At 44.0% G+C, this 20,719-nt stretch overlaps 1 protein-coding gene across 1 annotated transcript; it reads left to right on the top strand.

Moving 5' to 3' along the window:
* Positions 1-7,696: 7,696 nt before the first annotated feature.
* LOC120881664 (ferritin heavy chain-like) lies at positions 7,697-8,503 on the top strand. The gene has a single exon (XM_040265337.1). The coding sequence runs from the start codon at positions 7,697-7,699 to the stop codon at positions 8,501-8,503; it is 807 nt and encodes a 268-aa protein (XP_040121271.1).
* The last annotated feature ends 12,216 nt before the right edge of the window (positions 8,504-20,719 follow it).

Genomic DNA, 20,719 nt, shown 5'->3' with positions numbered 1-20,719 from the left:
AAGAAGTGTTGGTGAGGAGGTAGAGAAATTGGACCACTCATACGTCTTAAGGGTAAAGGCCCTATAGGAAATATTTTGTCAGTTCCCCAAAATAATTTAGACACAGAGTTTTACCATATTACCTGGTAATATCACTTCTAGGTATATACACAAGAAGCTATAAGCATATATTCACATAAAAACTTGGACATAAATGTTAATAGCAACATTATTCATAATAGCCCCAATGTGGAAACATTTACCAACTAAAGAATGGGTAAACAAAATGTGTTGTGTATACACACACACTGGATATTATTAAGCCATAAAAACAATGAAGTACTAATACATTCTACAACATGGATCAACACTGAAACTATTATACTAAGGTCTGTATACATGCACACACACACACGCACACACACATACAGTGGAATGTTATTAAGCCATAAAAAGAATAAAGCACTAATACATTCTACAACATGGAACAACCTTGAAAGTGTTATCCTAAGTAAAAACCTAGATTCAAAAGGCCACATATTACATAACCCTATTCATGTGGAAGGTCTATGAGACATCCATAGAAGTAGAAAGTAAGTTAGTGTTTGCTGGGAAGAGGATAATGGAGTGACTGCTTGATGGGTATACGGTTTCCTTCCAGGGTGAGGAAAATATTCTTGAATTATTTATTGGTGATGGTTTAACAGCCTTGTGAATACCATAAAACCACTGAATTGTACGAATTGATGCTTTTGAACTGTGGTGTTGGAGAAGACTCTTGAGAATCCCTTGGACTGCAAGGAGATCCAACCAGTCCATTCTAAAGGAGATCAGTCCTGGGTGTTCTTTGGAAGGACTGATGCTAAAGCTGAAACTCCAGTACTTTGGCCACCTCATGCGAAGAGTTGACTCATTGGAAAAGACCCTGATGCTGGGAGGGATTGGGGGCAGGAGGAGAAGAGGACGGCAGAGGATGAGATGGCTGGATGGCATCACCGACTCAATGGATCTGAGTTTGAGTGAATTCTGGAAGTTGGTGACAGACAGGGACGCCTGGCGTGCTGGAACTCATGGGGTCACAAAGAGTCGGACATGACTTAGCGACTGAACTGAACTGAACTGAAACAAAGACCCAGAAGAACTGGCCTATATAAATGACTTAACTGCCTCTTTACTGCCCTCCTCTTCACTTGGCAGAATGCCCACACTGAAAAATGGGTATTCCTGCAATTATAAGTAAACAAAGATGTCACAGTCATTAGTGATTTCAGCTTTCCAAATGTGGATCCTAAGGACAGTCAGAAAGGAAAACAATACCTGCAATCCTGCAGCCATGTGGCTGCAGCCACTCCCTATGGTCAGCACAGAGGAACGAACTCAGGATGTAGAAAAAACATATGTTACTCGCCTCAGACAGCTGAGATGCATATGAAAGGAATGATTTCAGTGAGCCCACACTTTTGCATCTTTCCATACACAGAAAAGTACTGAATTCCTTATATATATATTCCTGATATCTGATTTCTTTAAATCACAAAAATACTTCTGATGTTCAGACTACCTGCCCTTTGTTGCAAACTTCTATAAAACCTGACTTCCCCCCACCCTCACCACCAGCCTCCTAAGAGCAATCTCATGATTAAGTGAGATGCTGTCTCCCAGCTTGCAGTCCTAAAAATTCACATCAAATAAAATACAACTTTCAACTTTAAGGTTGTGATTATTTTTTTAGGTCAACAATACCCTTTCTCTCTGGATATGCATCTCTATCTTGCTTCTATCTTAACTAAACAAACCTATCTCTGTGTGCTCTCCCACTTGTTTTTGTACTATGTCTCTAATAATAAACTTTATACCTGCATTTACAGTTTCTGCCTCCATGATAAATGCATTTTTCACTAGGGGCAAAGATCCAGGGAAAAATAGCTTCTAGCCCTTGCTGGTCTGGTGGCTAGGATTCCTGGTTCTCATCCAGGTTACCTAGGTTTAATAAACTGTGGAAAATTGTGAAAGAGATGGGAATATCAGACCGCCTGACCTGCCTCTTGAGAAACCTATATGCAGGTCAGGAAGCAACAGTTAGAACTGGACATGGAACAAGAGACTGGTTCCAAATAGGAAAAGGAGTACGTCAAGGCTGTATATTGTCACCCTGCTTATTGAACTTCTATGCAGAGTACATCATGAGAAACGCTGGGCTGGAAGAAGCACAAGCTGGAATCAAGATTGCCGGGAGAAATATCAATAACCTCAGATGTGCAGATGACACCACCCTTATGGCAGAAAGTGAAGAGGAACTAAAAAGCCACTTGATGAAAGTGAAAGAGCAGAGTGAACAAGTTGGCTTAAAGCTCAACATTCAGAAAACGAAGATCATGGAATCCGGTCCCATCACTTCATGGGAAATAGACTGGGAAACAGTGGAAATGGTGGCAGACTTTATTTTTTGGGCTCCAAAATCACTGCAGATGGTGACTGCAGCCATGAAATTAAAAGATGCTTACTCCTTGGAAGGAAAGTTATGAGCAACCTAGATAGCATATTTAAAAGCAGAGACATTACTTTGCTGACTAAGGTCCGTCTAGTCAAGGCTATGGTTTTTCCTGTGGCCATGTATGGATGTGAGAGTTGGACTGTGAGGAAAGCTGAGCGCTGAAGAATTGATGCTTTTGAACTGTGGTGTTGGACAAGACTCTTGAGAGTCCCTTGGACTGCAAGGAGATCCAACCAGTCCATTCTAAAGGAGATCAGTCCTAGGTGTTCATTGGAAGGACTGATGCTAAAGCTGAAACTCCAATACTTTGGCCACCTCATGCAAAGAGCTGACTCACTGGAAAAGACCCTGATGCGTGGGAGAGATTGGGGGCAGGAGGAGAAGGGGCCTACAGAGGATGAGATGGCTGGATGGCATCACTGACTTGATGGACATGAGTTTGAGTAAACTCCGGGAGTTGGTGATGGACATGGAGGCCTGGCGTGCTGCGATTCATGGGGTTGTAAAGAGTCAGATATGACTGAGCAACTGAACTGAACTGAACTGAACTCCTGGGCAGGGAATTAAGATCTTGCTTCATGCTGCCACTCAGTGCTGCCTCGCTGAGATCATACCTACAGGGAACTGCCAGGAAAACAATCAAAGCTGCACAAACCCATTTGGTTGTCACTATTAGGATCCTTCACCTCAAACAGATTCCTCTGGTGGTGGCCCCAATGGCACCATGCCACATGGAATAAGCCCACGTTCTTGGCCTTCCTGGTGGAACTCTCCACTGGATACGAGGGACACTTCCTCTCCTGGTCAATATACTAAACATCTTGCATTATGAACTTAAACAGGGTGTCCTGTCATTAAAGATATGCTTAAGACCCAAGTCATGAAGTCACTATCTCCCTTGTTAATAGCCCTATTTGGCAGGTTCTTCAGCCAGCAACCAAAGGAAGGCATGTCACCATAGATGATCAAAACCTTAGTGCTCAGGCTCCCTGATAAGGCTTCAATTCCTATTATAGAACTGACTGAGGATGTATAGTTGGCTGAACAAGTGTCCTTTGTGCTCACTGACCTACTAACATGTTCCACTTGATCTCATCTTTGATGAGTCCCAGGCTCTCTTTGCTTTTGCTTTTTAAGGGGCTGATTATACATTTATGCAGTTCTCAATGGAATATTTAAATAGCCCTGCAATCACATGTAGCCTCTGCCACCAGGATTTAAATACATTATAGTTGGAAAGGTATCATTTTGGGCATTATATTGATGGTATTATGCTCAGGGGTCCCTCTGAAAGCAGTACAAGTAGACCTGCACGTGCTCACACACCACCTAGATCTCAAGATCCAAGGCTTAGCCTTGTCTGTCATATTTCTGGTCATCAACTAGTCCTACAGGGCAGAGGTCCGCAAGCTTGGGATCTAATGCCTGGTGATCTGAGGTGGAGCTGATGCAGTAATAATAGAAATAAAGAGCACAATAAATGTAATGCCACTGAATCATCTCAAAACTAACCCTGCACCCCTGGTCTATAGAAAAATTTTCTTCCCTAAAACTGGTCCTTGGTGCCAAAAAGGTTGGGAACATCTGCTCTAAGGGCTGAGAAATTTCCCCAACAGTCAACCATCAAATGCATTGTTTAGTTGCTCAGTTATTTCCAACTCTTTGTGATCCCATGGACTGTAGGACTGTAGCCTGCCAGGCTCCTCTGTTCATGGGATTTTCCAGGCAAGAATACTGGATTGGGTTGCCATTTCCTTCCCCAGGGGATCTTGTCAACCCAGGGATCAAACCCGGGTCTCCTGCATTGCAGGCAGATACTTGACCACTGAGTCACCTGGGAAGCCCCAAACACCAATTACTCACCATGAAACCATCCAGTACACTCAGATGAGCACAACACATATTAGGCCTTTTCCTGTTCTGGAGGCAACACATCCCTCACATCTCACTGTTTCTTTGCCCTGTTATACATGCAATCACATGCAAGTTGGCGGCTTTCCACTGGGGCTAAGGCCAACAAATATGCTTTAGAAGGTGCCCTGGATGCATCCCAGCAAGTCTTCCCTTTATTCCCCACTGGCTCCCTATGCCCTATCAAGTCATTGGTCACATGAGACTATGCCTCCTGGAGTCTCTGGACCGAAGAGGAAGAAGTCTACCTGGTTTCCTTTGGGGTTTTGGACTAAGCACCTACCCCCAGCAGCAGGCCTGTATATCCATTTGAGCACCAGCTTTTGGCATTCTCTTGGGCTCTTTGAGGAAGTGAGCTCATAAGCAGCCTCCATCTATTACTACTCCAAACATAAGTTCCTGCAATGCCCGGGGTTAGAGATGCCTCTCAAGAGAAAAGCTCAGCACACCCACATGATGCCTCCTTGATAACATGGAAATGGTACCTTCAGGGCTAAACTTGATGTCAAAGGCCTTTCCAAAGGACAAGAGGATGTGGCTTCCCCCATGCTCAGCCCCTGGCTGGAGAGTAGCACCCTTTCTGCCGCTTCCTCCTCCTGTGGCCACTTGGGGAACCCCTAGGACCCACAGCAACAGATTTTATATCTTGGGCTCCAAAATTACCTCGGAACCACAAGGGGAAGGGGTTAAATCACAATGAAAAAACTGGAAGTGTTATTCAGCCGTGTCCGACTCTTTGTGACCCCATGGACTGTAGCCTGCCAGGCTCCTCGGTCCATGGGATTCTCCAGGCCAGAATAATGGAGTGGGGAGCCATTCCCTTCTCCAACAGATCTTCTCCATTCAGGGATCACACCTGGGTCTCCTGTACTACAGGCAAATTCTTTACTGTGAAAGCCACCAATACTGGTTCCCACAGGGAAAATGTCTGTGGGCGTCAGGTGAGTGTCCCAGGGATTTGCAGCCAACAGCATCACTACTGAGTGGGTTGAACCCACTCAGAACAACACAAGACATCTGTTGTTTACCTTCCTCCTGGAGCACTTCTTCCTCACTCCTCCTTGGGTCAACCTGGTCATGTAATAAGCAGTCAGTGGTCACAGGACCACAGCCGGACCAGAAGTTTCCGAAAAAGAGTTACAGGCTCTAGCCACATGACAGAAGACTCATTTGAACTTCATCTACATTCAAAAATACAACTGAGGTTTTGGATTGTATGTGCTCAACCATAAAATAAATGACAGGAAAGGATGAAGGACCAGTGATGATCCCCATAGTTTTTTAAGTTTCTACAAGACATCTGTCTGAGTCCATTGCTGGCCATTAAATGCAGCACATGGGTAGCTTCTGATATAGCAGCCTCTCTCCAGATTAAAAAATAGGGTGTGAAAAATTATGGTCCAAGGACTTTCCTAGAGGCACACTGGTTAACACTTTACCCTCCCAATCCAGGGAGTGTGAGTTCAACCCCTGGATAGGGAACTAAGTTCCCCCATGCCACCTGGTGCAGCCTAAAGAAAAAATAGGATTATGGCCAGCATTAGAGAATTGTTGGTTTAGTTATGCCAAAGGAGTACACATAACCACTAATCAATGATTTGGGATTTTTGTGCATCAAACTGCTGAGGGATGGAGAAGGGTGGTGATCTTCATAAGACCACACAAACTACACTCCTGCTGGAAAAAAATCATACACAAATATCAATGGTTATTTGGAGAATTGACCAAGGGACAGCAGTTTGGGAGAGAGGTGCTAAATAACTCTCCAGAAAACTTACTTTAGTCCTAGGTGGAAAGGAAACCCAAGCCTCTTTTTTACCCCCAGGGTGAAATGTTGATTATCCCCATTGATAGAGGATGACAGATCACAAACTCTTGAGAAAATTTCACCAACAGATTAGAACAACAGAATATAAATCAAGAACAACTCAGCTGGGGGAGGGGTGGCAGCACGTGACAGGAGGGATACACCACTTAACCCCCTCATCCCACTCCAGTGTTCTTGCCTGGATAATCCCAGGGACAGGGGAGCCTGGTATGCTGCCGTCTATGGGGTCACACCGAGTCGGACACAACTGAAGCGACTTAGCAGCAGCAGCAGCCAAAGAATCAGGAGTATGATTCAGCTCTATCACCATCCAATACCTCAGTTGTATTTCTGAATATAGATGGAGTTCAAATGAGTCTTCTGTCATATGTGGCTAGAGCCTGTGACTCTTTTGGAGACTTCTGGTCCGGCTGTGGTCCTGTGACCACTGACTGCTTATGACATGACCAGGCTGACCCAAGGAGGAGCTGAAGACTTTTTAACTTCTGAATCTGTGTGTGCACCAAGAGGAAATGCTGTAGGCTTACACTAACTTACAACCGGTAGTCATCCAGAACTTCCTTCCTGGCTAACTAGTCAGAGTAGGCTAACTGCTACAGCAAATATTCTCAGTCTTATTAGCTTAACACAGTACATTTTCACTTTCTGTTCTTACCAAGACCCAGCGCACACTGGTGGGGCAGGGGATGGGGCTAGAGTCTCCTTATGTCATTCAAAGGCTCAGGAAGGGAAATTATATGAGAGAAGCTCTGATGTAATTGTGGACCCACACCACAGAAGAGAAAGAAACAAAACACAAAGACATAATCAATCTAGGAGAGATACAGGAAAGTCTTCCAATTTCAGAAAATACCAAGCATTTTGGCATTTGGGATGATCCTTATCTTACCTGCAAGCTCCAAACAATGTATCCCAAAGAGAGAAGACCACTCCCTAACTGACACACTCCACACACCCATTCAGAGGAGACTAATAGTGGAATGGATGTCATAACTGTAGCTCAGATCCATGGTAAATTTCAAAGCTAATCAAATGAGTCCTTTACACCCAAATATGGATGGACAAATGCTTACCAGATATTTGACAGAAGTGGAAGAGCTCATGATGCATAAACAGACAAATTTCTGGAGGAAAAAAACAAATATACGACAGGAAACAGAAGAGAACATCACAAAAAATCCAAATTCATCTTGTCAGAACTGTAAAGATGATAGTAGGTTTATAAAATGGGAACAGGGTGCTATAAAAGGGAGCAATTAAGAGAATAAGAGAAAGTCCTTGGAAAAAAAGTATTATGGCCAAATTAAAAACTCTGTGGATGCGAAGTACTCACCTCAAAGCGGCTCGGCCTCACCCTGGCTTTGATAGACAGTGGTCTCACCCTCCCCACACCCTGGCTTTGACAGACAGTGGTCTCGCCCTCCCCACACCCTGGCTTTGATAGACAGTGGTCTCGCCCTGCCCACCGTTCCTGCCAACGGATCATGCCCACCCACGCGACCTCTCCCTTAACCAATCTCAAGCCGAGGCACCGACCCCGCCCGACAGACGCCATTACCTGTCTATCCCAGAGACCAGCCACTAGCCATATCTGGCCCGGAGCCCGCCTCTGGCCACCCACACCGTCCACCCTGGAAAGCTTCCGAGGAGGCGGCTGGCGCCCGCGCCTCCGCCCCCACCCCCGCCGATTCCTGCCCCGCAGACGCCTGGTCCCAGTCAGAATTCCCTGGGTCGGGGAGGGGCCCGCCCTGCTGCCCACATCGCCCTCACAGGAGCATCGGAACTACCGCCCCGAGTGTGAGGCCGCGCTCAACAGCCACGCCGCCCTGGAGTTCCGTGCCTCCTTCCAGTGCCAGGCCGTGGCCTTCTACCTCAACCATGATGACGTGGGCTTGAAGCATTTCTCCAGCTTCTTCTTACTCCGCTCCCAGGAGCACAGCAAGACAGCCGAGAGCCTGATGTTCCTGCAGATCCAGCGTGGGGGCCGAATCTGCTTCCTTGACATCAGAAAGCCTGAGACTCAACAGTGGGAGAGCGGACTCCAGGCTATGCAAGACACCCTGCAGTTGGAGAACTGCGTCAACCAGAGCCTGCTCGACCTGCACCAGCTGGCCACTGACAGCAGCGACACCAACCTGTACCAGTTCCTGGGGACCGGCTACCTGGACAAGCAGGTCAAGTTCATCAAGGAGCTGGGGGACCATGTCAGCAACCTGAGGTCACCAGAAGGTGCCCTGGCAGAGTCCTTCTTTGACAAGCTCCCCTTGAGTGATGGCACCAAGAAGGACTGAGCCTGGACTGGACTTTTCCCTGAGTCCTGGGTGACTGCCCAAGGTCACCAGAAAAAGTTTACTTAAGTTTTTCTTCTTTCAGTGTTGCCAGTTCTTCCAATAAATTGCTTCCTAAAGAAATAAAGGTCCCTTGTTGATTCATGCATACAAACCCTTAACCTTTCAAGTTTTAAAACAGGTATCCAGGAGTCTCTTGAGCTGCCAATGCCCTGTCCACAGGCAGCTCAATATCTGCACAGAGGGAGGGAAGAAGGGGACCCATGGGACCCTGAACAATACAAAATGTACCTTCCCCTAATAAACAGTGTGGTACATGGGGTGGGCATGGGTGAGGTGAGGCTCTGGTGATTGTGGGTGACTCTGAATAGATGAGCTATAAAAATATAGCCTGAAAATCATGATTGGTGTTGATCTCCAGAAACAGTGAACAGAATGGGATTGGGAAGGGAATGAAATAAAATGGGTCTTCATTTTGTTTGAAGCAGACTTCTGGGTAGCAAGATGGTGGCCCTGGACGCTGGCATAGCAGAGTCCCTCTCTGACAAGCTCATCCTGGCCTACAGTGACAATCTAAGGGTAGCAGGGCTGGCTTTCCTAGAGACACACTTCCTGTGGTCACCACTGTTGTGCATGGATGCTACCCTTATAAAACATCCCCGTGTGATTTTTACTTGAACTGTACCACCCTGCGATAAAGTAACATGGCACCACTCAAAATTTACCTCAATTCTATTGAGGGTGAATCTATATAGCCCTTCTAGGGTGAAAAAATATAAGCTCATGATTGAAGGTCAATTTGTGATATTGAATATAAAGTAAAATGAATCCCCCTGAATATGAAGTCACTGGTACTGGCTGTACTGAAGAATACTAAGTAGAGTGGGAAGGGTTGAAGCTGGGAGACCGGTTAGTAGGTAACACAGCTGGTCCAGATGAAAGACAATGGTGGTTGAACTGGAGTGGAGGATGAAGAAATGAAGAGATGTAGACACACTGCAGATGGACTGGGATCATCAGCAAGGTTTCTTCATGGACCAGAGACGAAGAGTGAGATATGAAGAAAATAAACTAATTCAGCCTGGCTTCATGGTGGTGCCATTTTATCAATTTGGGGTCTTTTGCCAGGGGCACAGCTGGGATGGAAGGTTGGAGAAGGCATGTCATGTAAAATCTGAGATGCATATTAGACATTCAAGTGGAACTGTCATGCAGGTAGCCAGAAAAATGAATCTGGAGTTCAGAGTGGATGTGGATGTCAGCTTTAGAATCAGACCTATGGGAAATATCATGATCCCTATATAGATTGTGTTGTGGTCATGGGAGTGGAAAACGTCCCTGGAGAGTGGACTAGGAGTATGGCAGAGCCCAAGCCCAGGGTAACTAACCAGTAGAAGCAGGGCTGAGGTGATGAAATGCCCAGGGTGTGCTGACCTCACCTTGACCATTAGCTAACTGCAGACTGTGCCCACACCCCGTGGCCCCAAATCAGCCTGTTTGTGACCTCAGTGTGGCCTCCTGGGATCTGCTTTAGGAATGGGGAGAAGACTGAACTTTTTATCTTTTTGTGACTATGCAGAAATAAGTTTTCCAGTTTTAAAAAATATATATTTCTTAAGAAAATGATAGGGACTTCCCTGGTGGTCCAGTGGTTAAGAAGCTGCCTTCCAACACAGGGGATATGGGATTGATGTCTGGTCCGGGAATTATGACCCACATGCCTCAGGAGAACTAAGTCCATGTACAGCAACACAGACCCAGCACAGCCAAAAACCAAAATCTTTATTTTTTTCCTCTTCCCCTTTAAAAATTCAGCCTCTCAGTCAACTCTTATTTGATCAGGCGAAGTCTCTACACATGTAAACCCTAATATTGCCTTTGCCCAACAAAAACACTCAAAATATATTTCTTCTGTCCCTGCTGCTGCTACTGCTGCTGCTGCTAAGTCGCTTCAGTCGTGTCCGACTCTGTGCGACCCCATAGACAGAAGCCCACCAAGCTTCCCCGTCCCTGGGATTCTCCAGGCAAGAACACTGGAGTGGGTTGCCATTTCCTTCTTCAGTGCATGAAAGTGAAAAGTGAAAGGGAAGTCGCTTAGTCATGTCCAACTCTTAGCGACCCCATGGACCACAGCCTACCAGGCTCCTCCGTCCATGGCATTTTCCAGGCAAGAGTACTGGACTGGGGTGCCATAGGTCTGGTTAATAAGGCAAAAGTTAAAATTGTACAGATCTTGCCTGTCTTATGGTCCTTGATAAGACATGGGCCTCAGATTGACACATGGTCAATCTGAGTTTCCCTAAAGTTTGCAAACAGCTTTGAATATTTACAAAGATTCAAATATTTACAAATATTCTTCCCTGTAGCTCAGACTGGAAAGAAAATGCCTGCAACACAGGAGACCCTGGTTCAGTCCCTGGGTCAGGGAGATCCCTGGGAGAAGGGAATGTCCACCCACTCCAGTGTTCTTGCCTGGAGAATTCCATGAACAGAGCAGCCTAGCAGGCTCCAGTCCATGGGGTCGCAAATGGTCGGACTCGACTGAGTGACTGATACTTTCATTTTCCTCTCTCTGACAGTGTCTCAGATCCTACATATGTCAATTAACTGTTCTCCTCTAGATAGAAGCAAGTACCAGCTGAGCAGCTGTTCATCTTTATAACTAGAAATTGACTTTTTGGTTGTGCTGGGGCTTCGTTACTGCACAGGCTTTTCTCTAGCTGCGGTATGTGGGTTCCTTATTGTGGTGGCTTTGCCTCTTGCACACCATGGGCACGAGGTGCTTGGACTTCAGTACTTGTGGCCCATGGGCTCAGCAGTTGTGGTTCCCCGGCTCTAGAGCACAGGTTCAGTAGCTGTGATGTGCAGGCTGAGGTGCTCTGCGAAATGTGAGATCTTCCTGGATCAGGGATCAAACCCAGGTCTCCTGCTTTGGCAGAAGGATTCTTTACCACTGAGCCACCAGGGAAGCCTAAAGATCCTTCTTGCTCTCCAGTTTTGGAGAAACAGTTTGGTGTTGTGGATTCTTCCACATAGATGGCCTGGGTTCAAATGCCATTCTAGCCACTTACTAAATGGAGGGCATTGGGGAATGTTAATTGCTTTCTCTGTGCCTCTGTTTTCTCATATGTAAAATAGGGATCAAAAAACTATGGCTTGAAAGAATAGATGGTTTATTATATTGTAAATGTTTAATTTAAATTTAAACATTTAAAATTAGTATCTTTCCAACTGCTCTCAGGCAGGGCAGTATCAAATGAAACAAGTTCCCAAAGGGCTAGATGACCAAGGTCAACCCAGGGCATTCGTACATGCACACTCTCCATTTTCTACCTCATATCTTATATAATTGTGGTGGGGGAAGCATACATAGGGCACAGCTTTCTCTATCTGCCTGAACGCCCTATTCCCTTACTGGGGGAAGATCTAACAAAGTTAAATGCCCAAGTGACTTTCTCACCAGAAAACGTAGACGCTAAACTACTCCTAGGTCAAGCCTGCATCCTCCAAGCTGTGCTATGACAATGGAGAGACAAACTTCAACCGGAAGTCCCTGAAGAAATTCTACAAAAGGTAAGAGCGGATACTTGAGTTGTGGGAAGGCCAGGAAGAGCCAAGACCACTGACCCAGTAGTAGGAAAACTCCAGCCCGGTGCCAAGTGTCAGAACTGAAAAAGCAATAACCTTGAAAGAGGCATGTGAAGTATAAAGCCTCTGACAACCACCGTTATTAAATGCCAAGTAATCCAACCTCAGTAGTGTAGCGTTAGTGGTTCAGTCATGACTGATTCTTCACGACCTCATGGACTGTAGCCCACCAGGCTCCTCTGTCCATGGGATTCTCCATGCAAGGATACTGGAGTGGGTAGCCATTCCCTTTTCCAGAAGATCTTCCTGACCCAGGGATCCAACCTGGGTCTCGTGCACTGCAGGCAGATTCTCTACCATCTGAGGTACCAGGAAAGCCCCTTATCAAACTTATCAATATCAATAAAATACTCCAATACTGCTGGTATAAAAGCCAGGGGCCAGAGACTATTGTTTGCATGGGATCTGAGACCCACTGACTAAATTGTACACGATATACGTCCCACAGTGCCAAATCCTTATACTTTTACTTACAATCTTAATCAGAGACTTTTGCTGGTTTACAATTCTGGACCTAAAAGATCTCTTTTACTGCATACCACTCAGTCCTGAGGCCTAGGAACTGTTGCCTTTGAATGAGATGATCCAGAGACTAATATGAAACAACCCTATGGTGGGATGGTGCTCCCACAAGGATCGAAGAATGCCTCCACCATCTTCTCGGCAAGCCTTAGCCAAGGACTTAAGGGACCGCCAATTAAATGAAGGAGTTGTACTGCAATATATGAATAATATACCTAATGGCCAGTAAAACGAAGGAAGCTTCAGGCCAAAATACAATCCTTACTTTCAAGTTTCTGGCAGACTGGGGATATAAAGTGTCCATGGGAAAAGTGAAAACTTCTCAACCAACTGTAAAATATCTATGAAAAAGAAACATATTCCAAATGGAAGGGAGGCATTAGAGTGACTGCATCATCCACCAGAAGGCAATCATGAGGATTCTTAGGAATGGCTGGGCTTTGTTGTATTTGGATCCCTAACTTTGGGATCATGGTAAACCCCTATATGACGCTCTTAAAGGAAATGACAATGAGCCACTAAGATAGACTGCAGAATGCCATAAGGCCTTTCTGTACAATTCACGCAAGTCCATTCTAGCAGACCTGACCTGACAATCCAGATATGGAAATGCTTACAAATGGGAGCAGCTTCATGGACAGGGGACTCTTTGGTATGCAACAGTAACTCATCAGGAAGTCCTAGAAGCAGAAATCCTCCTCCAGGTATGTCTCCCCAGAAGGCAGAGCTAATAACCTGCATGAGAGCCCTGCACCTTGGAGCTAAGAAAACGGTAACTCTTTCTACTCATTCTAAGTACACCACCTCTGTGGTACAGGTATGTGGGGCCATATGAAACGAGAGCTCTATGAACATCAGGAAGGAAGGAAATACACAGAGGAGATCCAGGACTTATTAGACTCTGTTAGAATGTTGGAAGAACCAGCCATAGCTCACTGCCCAGGCCACCAAAAGATGGATAGTAATATAACTAATGGAAATAATTTGACCCATCACGCATGCATGCTAAGTCACTCAGTCGTATCCAACTGTCTGCATCCCCATGGACTGTAGCCTGCCAGGCTCCTCTGCCCATGGGATTTCCCAGGCAAGAACACTGGAGTGGCTTGCCATTTCACCCTCCAGGGCTCCTCCCGACCCAGGGATCAAACCCAACTCTCTTGTGTCTCCTGAGCTGGCAGGTGGGTTCTTTATCACTAGCATCACCAGGGAAATAATTTGGCCCGTCAGGCCACAGAAAATCAGCCAGAACCAAAACCCCAGGTCCTAAAACCCTAGCACTCATCCCACGTGTGGACCTATTGCTGTTGAAGCCTCAGTATTCAGGAATGGACCTAGAGAGCAGATGAATGGGGATGTTATGCTCAATAGCACTAATTAGTAGAGCAATACAAACTGAAACTTACCATGACGGCTTCCCTAGTGACCCAGTAGTTAAGAATATGCCTTGCAATGCAGGGGACACTGGTTCAATCCCTGGTTTGGGAAGATCTCACATGCTGCAGAGCAACGAGGCCCGCGAGCCACAATTACTGAAACCCACGTGCCTAGAGCCCATGCTCTGCAACAGAGAAGCCACCGAAATGAGAAACCCACACACCACAGCTGGAGAGTAGCTCCCATGCAGCACAAATAGAGAAAGCCCTCACACAGCAAGAAAGACTCAGCACAGCCAAATAAACAAATAAACAGACATTGCTCCAAAGAAAACATACAGACAGGCAAAAAGCTCATAAAAACATGCTCAATGTTGGTAATAATTAGAGAAATACAAATCAAAACTACAATGATGTATCACCTCACACTGGTTAGAATGGCCATCATCAAAAAGTTCTATAAACAATAAATGGTGGAGAGGGTGTGGAGAAAAGAGAACCCTCTTGCACTGTTGGTGGCAATGTAAACTGGTACAGCCACAATGGAGAACAGTATGGAGGTTCCTTAAAAAACTAAAAATAGAACCACCATATGACTCAGAAACCCCACTACTGGGAATATACCCTGAGAAAACCATAATTCAAAGACATGTACCCCAATGTTCATAGCAGGCCTATCCACAATAGTCAGGACATGGAAGCAGCCGAAATGTCCAGTGACACAAAAATAGATAAACAAGATCTACATAAATACAATTGGATATTACTCACCCACAAAAAGAAATAAAATTAGGACACTGGTAGTGATGTGGATGGACCTAGAGTTTGTCATACTGAGTGAAGTAAGTCTGAAAGAGAAAAACAAACATGGTCTATTAATGCATACATATGGAATCTAGGAAAACGGTACCACTTAAATCATTTGCAGGCCAGAAATAGAAATGCAGACATAAAGAATGGACATGTGGACATGAGGGGAAAGAGGGAGGGGGCCAACTGAGAAAGTAGCACAGACATATATACACTATCATGTGTAAAACAGACAGCTAGTGGGAAGCTGCTGTATAGCACAGGGAGCTCAGCTTGGTGCTCTGGGATGGCTTAGAGGAGTGGGATGTGGGTGTGGGAGGGAGGCTGAAGAGTGCAGGGATATATGTATACATATAGCGGATTCACGTTGTTCTACAGCAGAAACAAACACAACACCCCCTCACCTTTGCTCTGGCCATTACCAATCTGTCCTCTACGAGTTTTGGTATTTGGTTGTTGTTCTTGTTTTAGATCTCACATATAAAGGAGACATATATACATATACAGATACATATACGGTATCTATTTTCTTAGTTTGACTTATTTCTTGTAGCCTAATGCCTTCCATTTGAGGTATTTAAAATCCTAAAAGATAATACTGTGAAAGTGCAGCACTCACTATGCCAACAAATTTGGAAAACTCAGCAGTGGCCACAGGACTGGAAAAGGTCTGTTTTCATTCCTATCCCAAAGAAAGGCAATGCCAAAGAAAGCTCAAACTACCGCACAATTGCACTCATCTCGCACACTAGTAAAGTAATGCTCAAAATTCTCCAAGTCAGCCTTCAGCAGTACGTGAAACGTGAACTTCCTGATGTTCAAGCTGGCTTTAGAAAAGGCAGAGGAACCAGAGATCAAATTGCCAACATCTGCTGGATCATCAAAAAAGCAAGAGCATTCTAGAAAAACATCTATTTCTGCTTTATTGACTATGTCAAAGCCTTTGACTGTGTGGATCACAATAAACTGTGGAAAATTCTGAAAGAGATGGGAATACCAGACCACCTGACCTGCCTCTTGAGAAACCTATATGCAGGCCAGGAAGCAACAGTTAGAATTGGACATGGAACAACAGACTGGTTCCAAATAGGAAAAGGAGTACGTCAAGGCTGCATATTGTCACCCTGCTTATTTAACTTCTATGCAGAGTACATCATGAGAAACACTGGGCTGGAAGAAGCACAAGCTGGAATCAAGATAGCCAGGAGAAATATCAATAACCTCAGATATGCAGATGACACCACCCTTATGGCAGAAAGTGAAGAGGAGCTAAAAAGCCTCTTGATGAAAGTGAAAGAGGAGAATGAAAAAGTTGGCTTAAAGCTCACATTCAGTAAACTAAGATCATGGCATCTGGTCCCATCACTTCATGGCAGACAGATGGGGAAACAATGTCAGACTGTATTTTGGAGGGGTGGTTCCAAAATCACGGCAGAGAGTGATTGCAGCCATGAAATTAAAAGACGCTTACTCCTTGGAAGGAAAGTTATGACCAACCTAGATAGCATATTCAAAAGCAGAGGCATTACTTTGCCAACAAAGTTTCATCTAGTCAAGGCTATAGTTTTTCCATTGGTCATGTATGGATGTGAGAGTTGGACTGTGAAGAAAGCTGAGCGCCAAAGAATTGATGCTTTTGAACTGCGGTGTTGGAGAAGACTCTTGACGGTCACTTGGACTGCAAGAAGATCCAACCAGTCCATTCTAAAGGAGATCAGTCCTGGGTGTTCATTGGAAGGAATGATGCTGAAGCTGAAACTCTAATACTTCGGCCACCTCATGCGAAGAGTTGACTCATAGCAAAAGACCCTGATGCTGGAGGGATTGGGGCCAGGAGAAGGGGATGACCGAGGATGAGATGGCTGGATGGCATCATGGACTCAATGGACATGAGTTTGGGTAAACTCCGGGAGTTGGTGATGGACAGGGAAGCCTGGCGTGCTGCGATTCCTGGGGTCGCAAAGAGTCGGACACAACTGAGTGACTGAAGTGAACTGATGATAAGTGATGCTGAAAACTTTTTATGTACCTCTTAGCCATCTGTAGGATTCCTTGGTGGCTCAGATGGTAAAGCATCTGCAGAAACATCGATTCAGATCTTCTGTCAGTTTGAGTAATCAGTTTTTTTTTTTTTTTTTTGCTATTTTGGAGATCCCTTATCACAGGAGTCCCCAACCTCCCCCCCTCAGATCAGCAGCAGCATTCGATTAGAAATAAAGTTCACAAAGTATGTAATGTGCTTGAATCATCCTGAAACCATCCCCCCACACCCAGTCCATGAAAAAATTGTTTTCTACAGATTGATCCCTGGTGCCAAAAAGACTGGGGACCGCTGCCTTATCACGTTTATCATTTGCAAATATTTTCTCCCATTCAATAGGTTGCCTTTTTATTTTGTTGATAGCTTTACTTTGTCATGCAGGAGTCTTTTAGTTTCATGTAGTCCCACCTGTTTATTTTTGCTTTTCTTGCCTTCACTTTGGTGTCAAATACAAAAACTCGCCTCCAAAACTAATGTCAAGGAGTTTACTAATGCCTCTGCTTTCTCCTACAACTGTTATGGTTCAGATCTTTAATCCATTTTGTGTTAATTTTGGTGTATGGTGTAAAATAGTGGTCCAGTTTCATTGTTTTCCATGTGGACGTCCCATTTTCCCAATACCATTTACTGCAGAGATTGTCTTTTCTCTATTGTATGTTCCTGGCTCCTTTGCCATAAATAAATTGAATTGGATTATTTCTGGGTTCTATTTTCCTCCACTGATCTGTGTGTCTGTTCTTATGCCAATACCATACTGTTCCCGTTAATGTTTCCATACTTTTGTTTCTTCTCGATTGTGATACATTTGGAATTATACAGTATATATAGCCTTCTTAGATTGGCTTCTTTCACTTAGTAAGATGCATTTATCTCTTCCCCATATCTTTCTATGTCTTGATACTTCATTTCTCTTTAGTGCTGATTAGTATTTCACTGTCTGTCGGGAGCCAAATTAGGCATTACTGACAAAATGGGAGGCACGGCCCTAACCCCCTCCCTTTGTTCTGCAGGCACGGACCCGGAATGAAGGAGTTAGGCTTTATGATTCTGACTTGTTTTTTCCTTTCCTCGGCTGAGTTGACTGAAAAGAATATCAAGGTGCTTATTGTTTTTGAGAGGAGCATGACAAGGCACAAAGCCTTCGGCAGCTGTGCTCAGAGAATAATTCATAAAGTTAATCACTGACATTTGTTCAAGGACTTTTAGACTTTTACAAAAGAATGTTCCAGGGTGAGCATGCAGGCCACAGCTTGAGGCCATGGGAGGGATTGCTATCTGAAGCCTATTTGTGAGGAAAGTATTTATGGCAAAAGAGTTTGCTGAATTTAGGTCTTGGGAATAATTAAAATAGTTAGAAGCTAAAGATTTAAGGAATGTTGTAATGTTAGCATATTCTACTATAGCTTATAGAAATTAGGGACTTTAGAGATATTATTAGCTAGAAGCCCTTTCTAAGAAATAGTGAGCTTAGAATACTAGGGGCAAACAGGACTTAGAAAGATAAGAAATAAACCAAGGAATGTGGTATGCAGCCCAGACATTAGCATGAGTTACAGTGTATTCATACGGGCACATAAGAAAAAGTAGATAAGAGAATTGCTGAGGCAGAAACTCCTTTTGAGGGGCAACAATGATTTATGGAGACAACAAATCTGGGTCAGTGAAAACTGAAAATATGAAACCTCTGACCTAATGCTTTTGTAAAAGTATAAAAGAAAATCATAAGCTTAAAATAAACAGGCAGTCCAAGAAAACTGAGGGGCTGCCTCAGTTTCTCGCTGACACCGCTCACCCTTTCAGGTTAAATCCCTGGCTGCTGGAGCTAGACTCCAACAACTGTCTGATTGTATCATAATTTATTTTATCTCTATACGTATGGAAGGACACCTTGGGCATTGTGAATAAAGCTGCTACAAACATCTGCATGCAGGTTTTTGTTTTAACGCCCCTGATGACATATGATATGGAGCATCATTTCATATGCTTGTTTGCCATTTGTATATCTTCTTTGATGAGCTCTAAAGGTCTCTGTCTCATTTTAAAACTACATTACTTGTTTTCTTATTGTTAGGTTTTAAGGGTTATTTGTCTATTTTGGATAACAGTCCTTGATCACGTGTCTTCTGCAAATATTTTCTCCATATCTGTGCCTTGTCTTCTCTTTCTTTTAATACTGTCTTTCACAGGGCAGAAGTTTTAAATTTTAATCAAATACAGTGTATCAATTACATACCCAAGGTCATCTGAGCTTTCTCCACTGTTCTTTTCTAGAAGCTTTATAACGACATTTTACATTTAGGTCTATGATCCATTTTAAATTAAATTTTATAAACGATGTACAGTGTGTGTCATTTCTCTGCATGTGGATGTCCAGTTGTTTCAGCACCATTTCTTGAAAATACTATCTTTGTTCCATTCTACTGCCTTTTCTTCTTTGCTAAAGATCACTGGATCATATTTATATGGTTGTATTTCTGGACTCCCTGGTGGTGGTTTCGTATATCCATTTGGGGGGTCGTAACACTGCTTGGCGGAGAAGGCAATGGCAACCCACTCCAGTACTCTTGCCTGGAAAATCCCATGGACGGAGGAGCCTGGTAGGCTGCAGTCCATGGGGTCACTAAGAGTCGGACATGACTGAGTGACTTCACTTTAACGCATTGGAGAAGAAAATGGCAACCCACTCCAGTGTTCTTGCGTGGAGAATCCCAGGGACGGGGGAGCCTGGTGGGCTGCCATCTATGGGGTTGCACAGAGTCGGAAAAGACTGAAGCGACTTAGCAGCAGCAGCAGCAGCAGCAGCAACACTGCTTAGAGATAAAGTGTGTGTTCAGTCATGTCTGACTCTCTGCAACCCCATGGAATGCTCCTCTGTTCATGGAATTCTTTAGGCAAGTATACTGGAATGGGCTGCTATTCCTGTCTCCAAGGTATCTTCCCAACCCAGGGATCCAACCAATGTCTCCTGCATGGCAGGCAGATTCTTTACCTATTCCCTAGTTTATTCATTGAACTATTTGGCTATTCTTTCACCAATATCATGCTGTCTCAACTACCAATGCTTTATAGTAAGTCTTGAGGTCGAGTAATGTCAGTTCTCCAATTTTAGTGTATTCACTAAATACACTTTAATAGTGTATTCGCTCTTCTGTTTTGTTTTTTCTTTTCGCCTCTGCTTACCAGTTTCAGAATAATTTTAGTGATATCCACAAAATAACTTGCTATGATTTTTACCATCTGCTTTTGTAATAAAATTTTACTGGAACTGACCCATGACCATTTATCTACATATAGCCTGTTGCTGGGTTTATTCTACAAAGTCAGTAAGTAGGCGAGAAAATGTCCACCAAGACAGCTACCAATCCCTTCCTACTTGATTAAGCTCCATTCAAGTGTCCTGAGTACAAATTATAACACTTTTCCAAAATGAAAGAAGTTTTACTTTATATCAATTGATATATGGATATATTTATTGATAAATTGTATCAATTTACTTTATATCAATTATGCCACCTTGCACAAATAGTATTGATGGTTATTTTAAGCAAGATGCAACCAACCTTTGACTTCTTCTTTCCCAAGTTATTCATCTTTCATAGTTAGTAAAAGTAATTGGCAGTGGTATTACACAGCATAGATAATGCATTTTAGCGATGTGTCCTCCACCTTCCCCTGTGACAATTTCAATAGAATACTTTTTGCATGGAACTTCCCAATTTGTGTGTGTTCTACCTATTTATTTTCGCCAGAAGTTTGAGTTTCTTAATCTTATTTTATAGATGAAGAAATTAAAGATGTTAAGTGACTTGTGTGATGGTCCAT

This window comes from Oryx dammah, unplaced genomic scaffold (genome assembly GCF_014754425.2).
Source record: "Oryx dammah isolate SB20612 unplaced genomic scaffold, SCBI_Odam_1.1 HiC_scaffold_23, whole genome shotgun sequence".
NCBI classification, from domain to species: domain Eukaryota; kingdom Metazoa; phylum Chordata; class Mammalia; order Artiodactyla; family Bovidae; genus Oryx; species Oryx dammah.
This window is presented reverse-complemented; position numbering and strand designations above follow the sequence as displayed.

What these genes read in the sequence shown, in the direction of transcription:
- LOC120881664 (XM_040265337.1), top strand. Translation starts at nt 7,697, where the DNA reads ATGCCCACCCACGCGACCTCTCCCTTAACCAATCTCAAGCCGAGGCAC.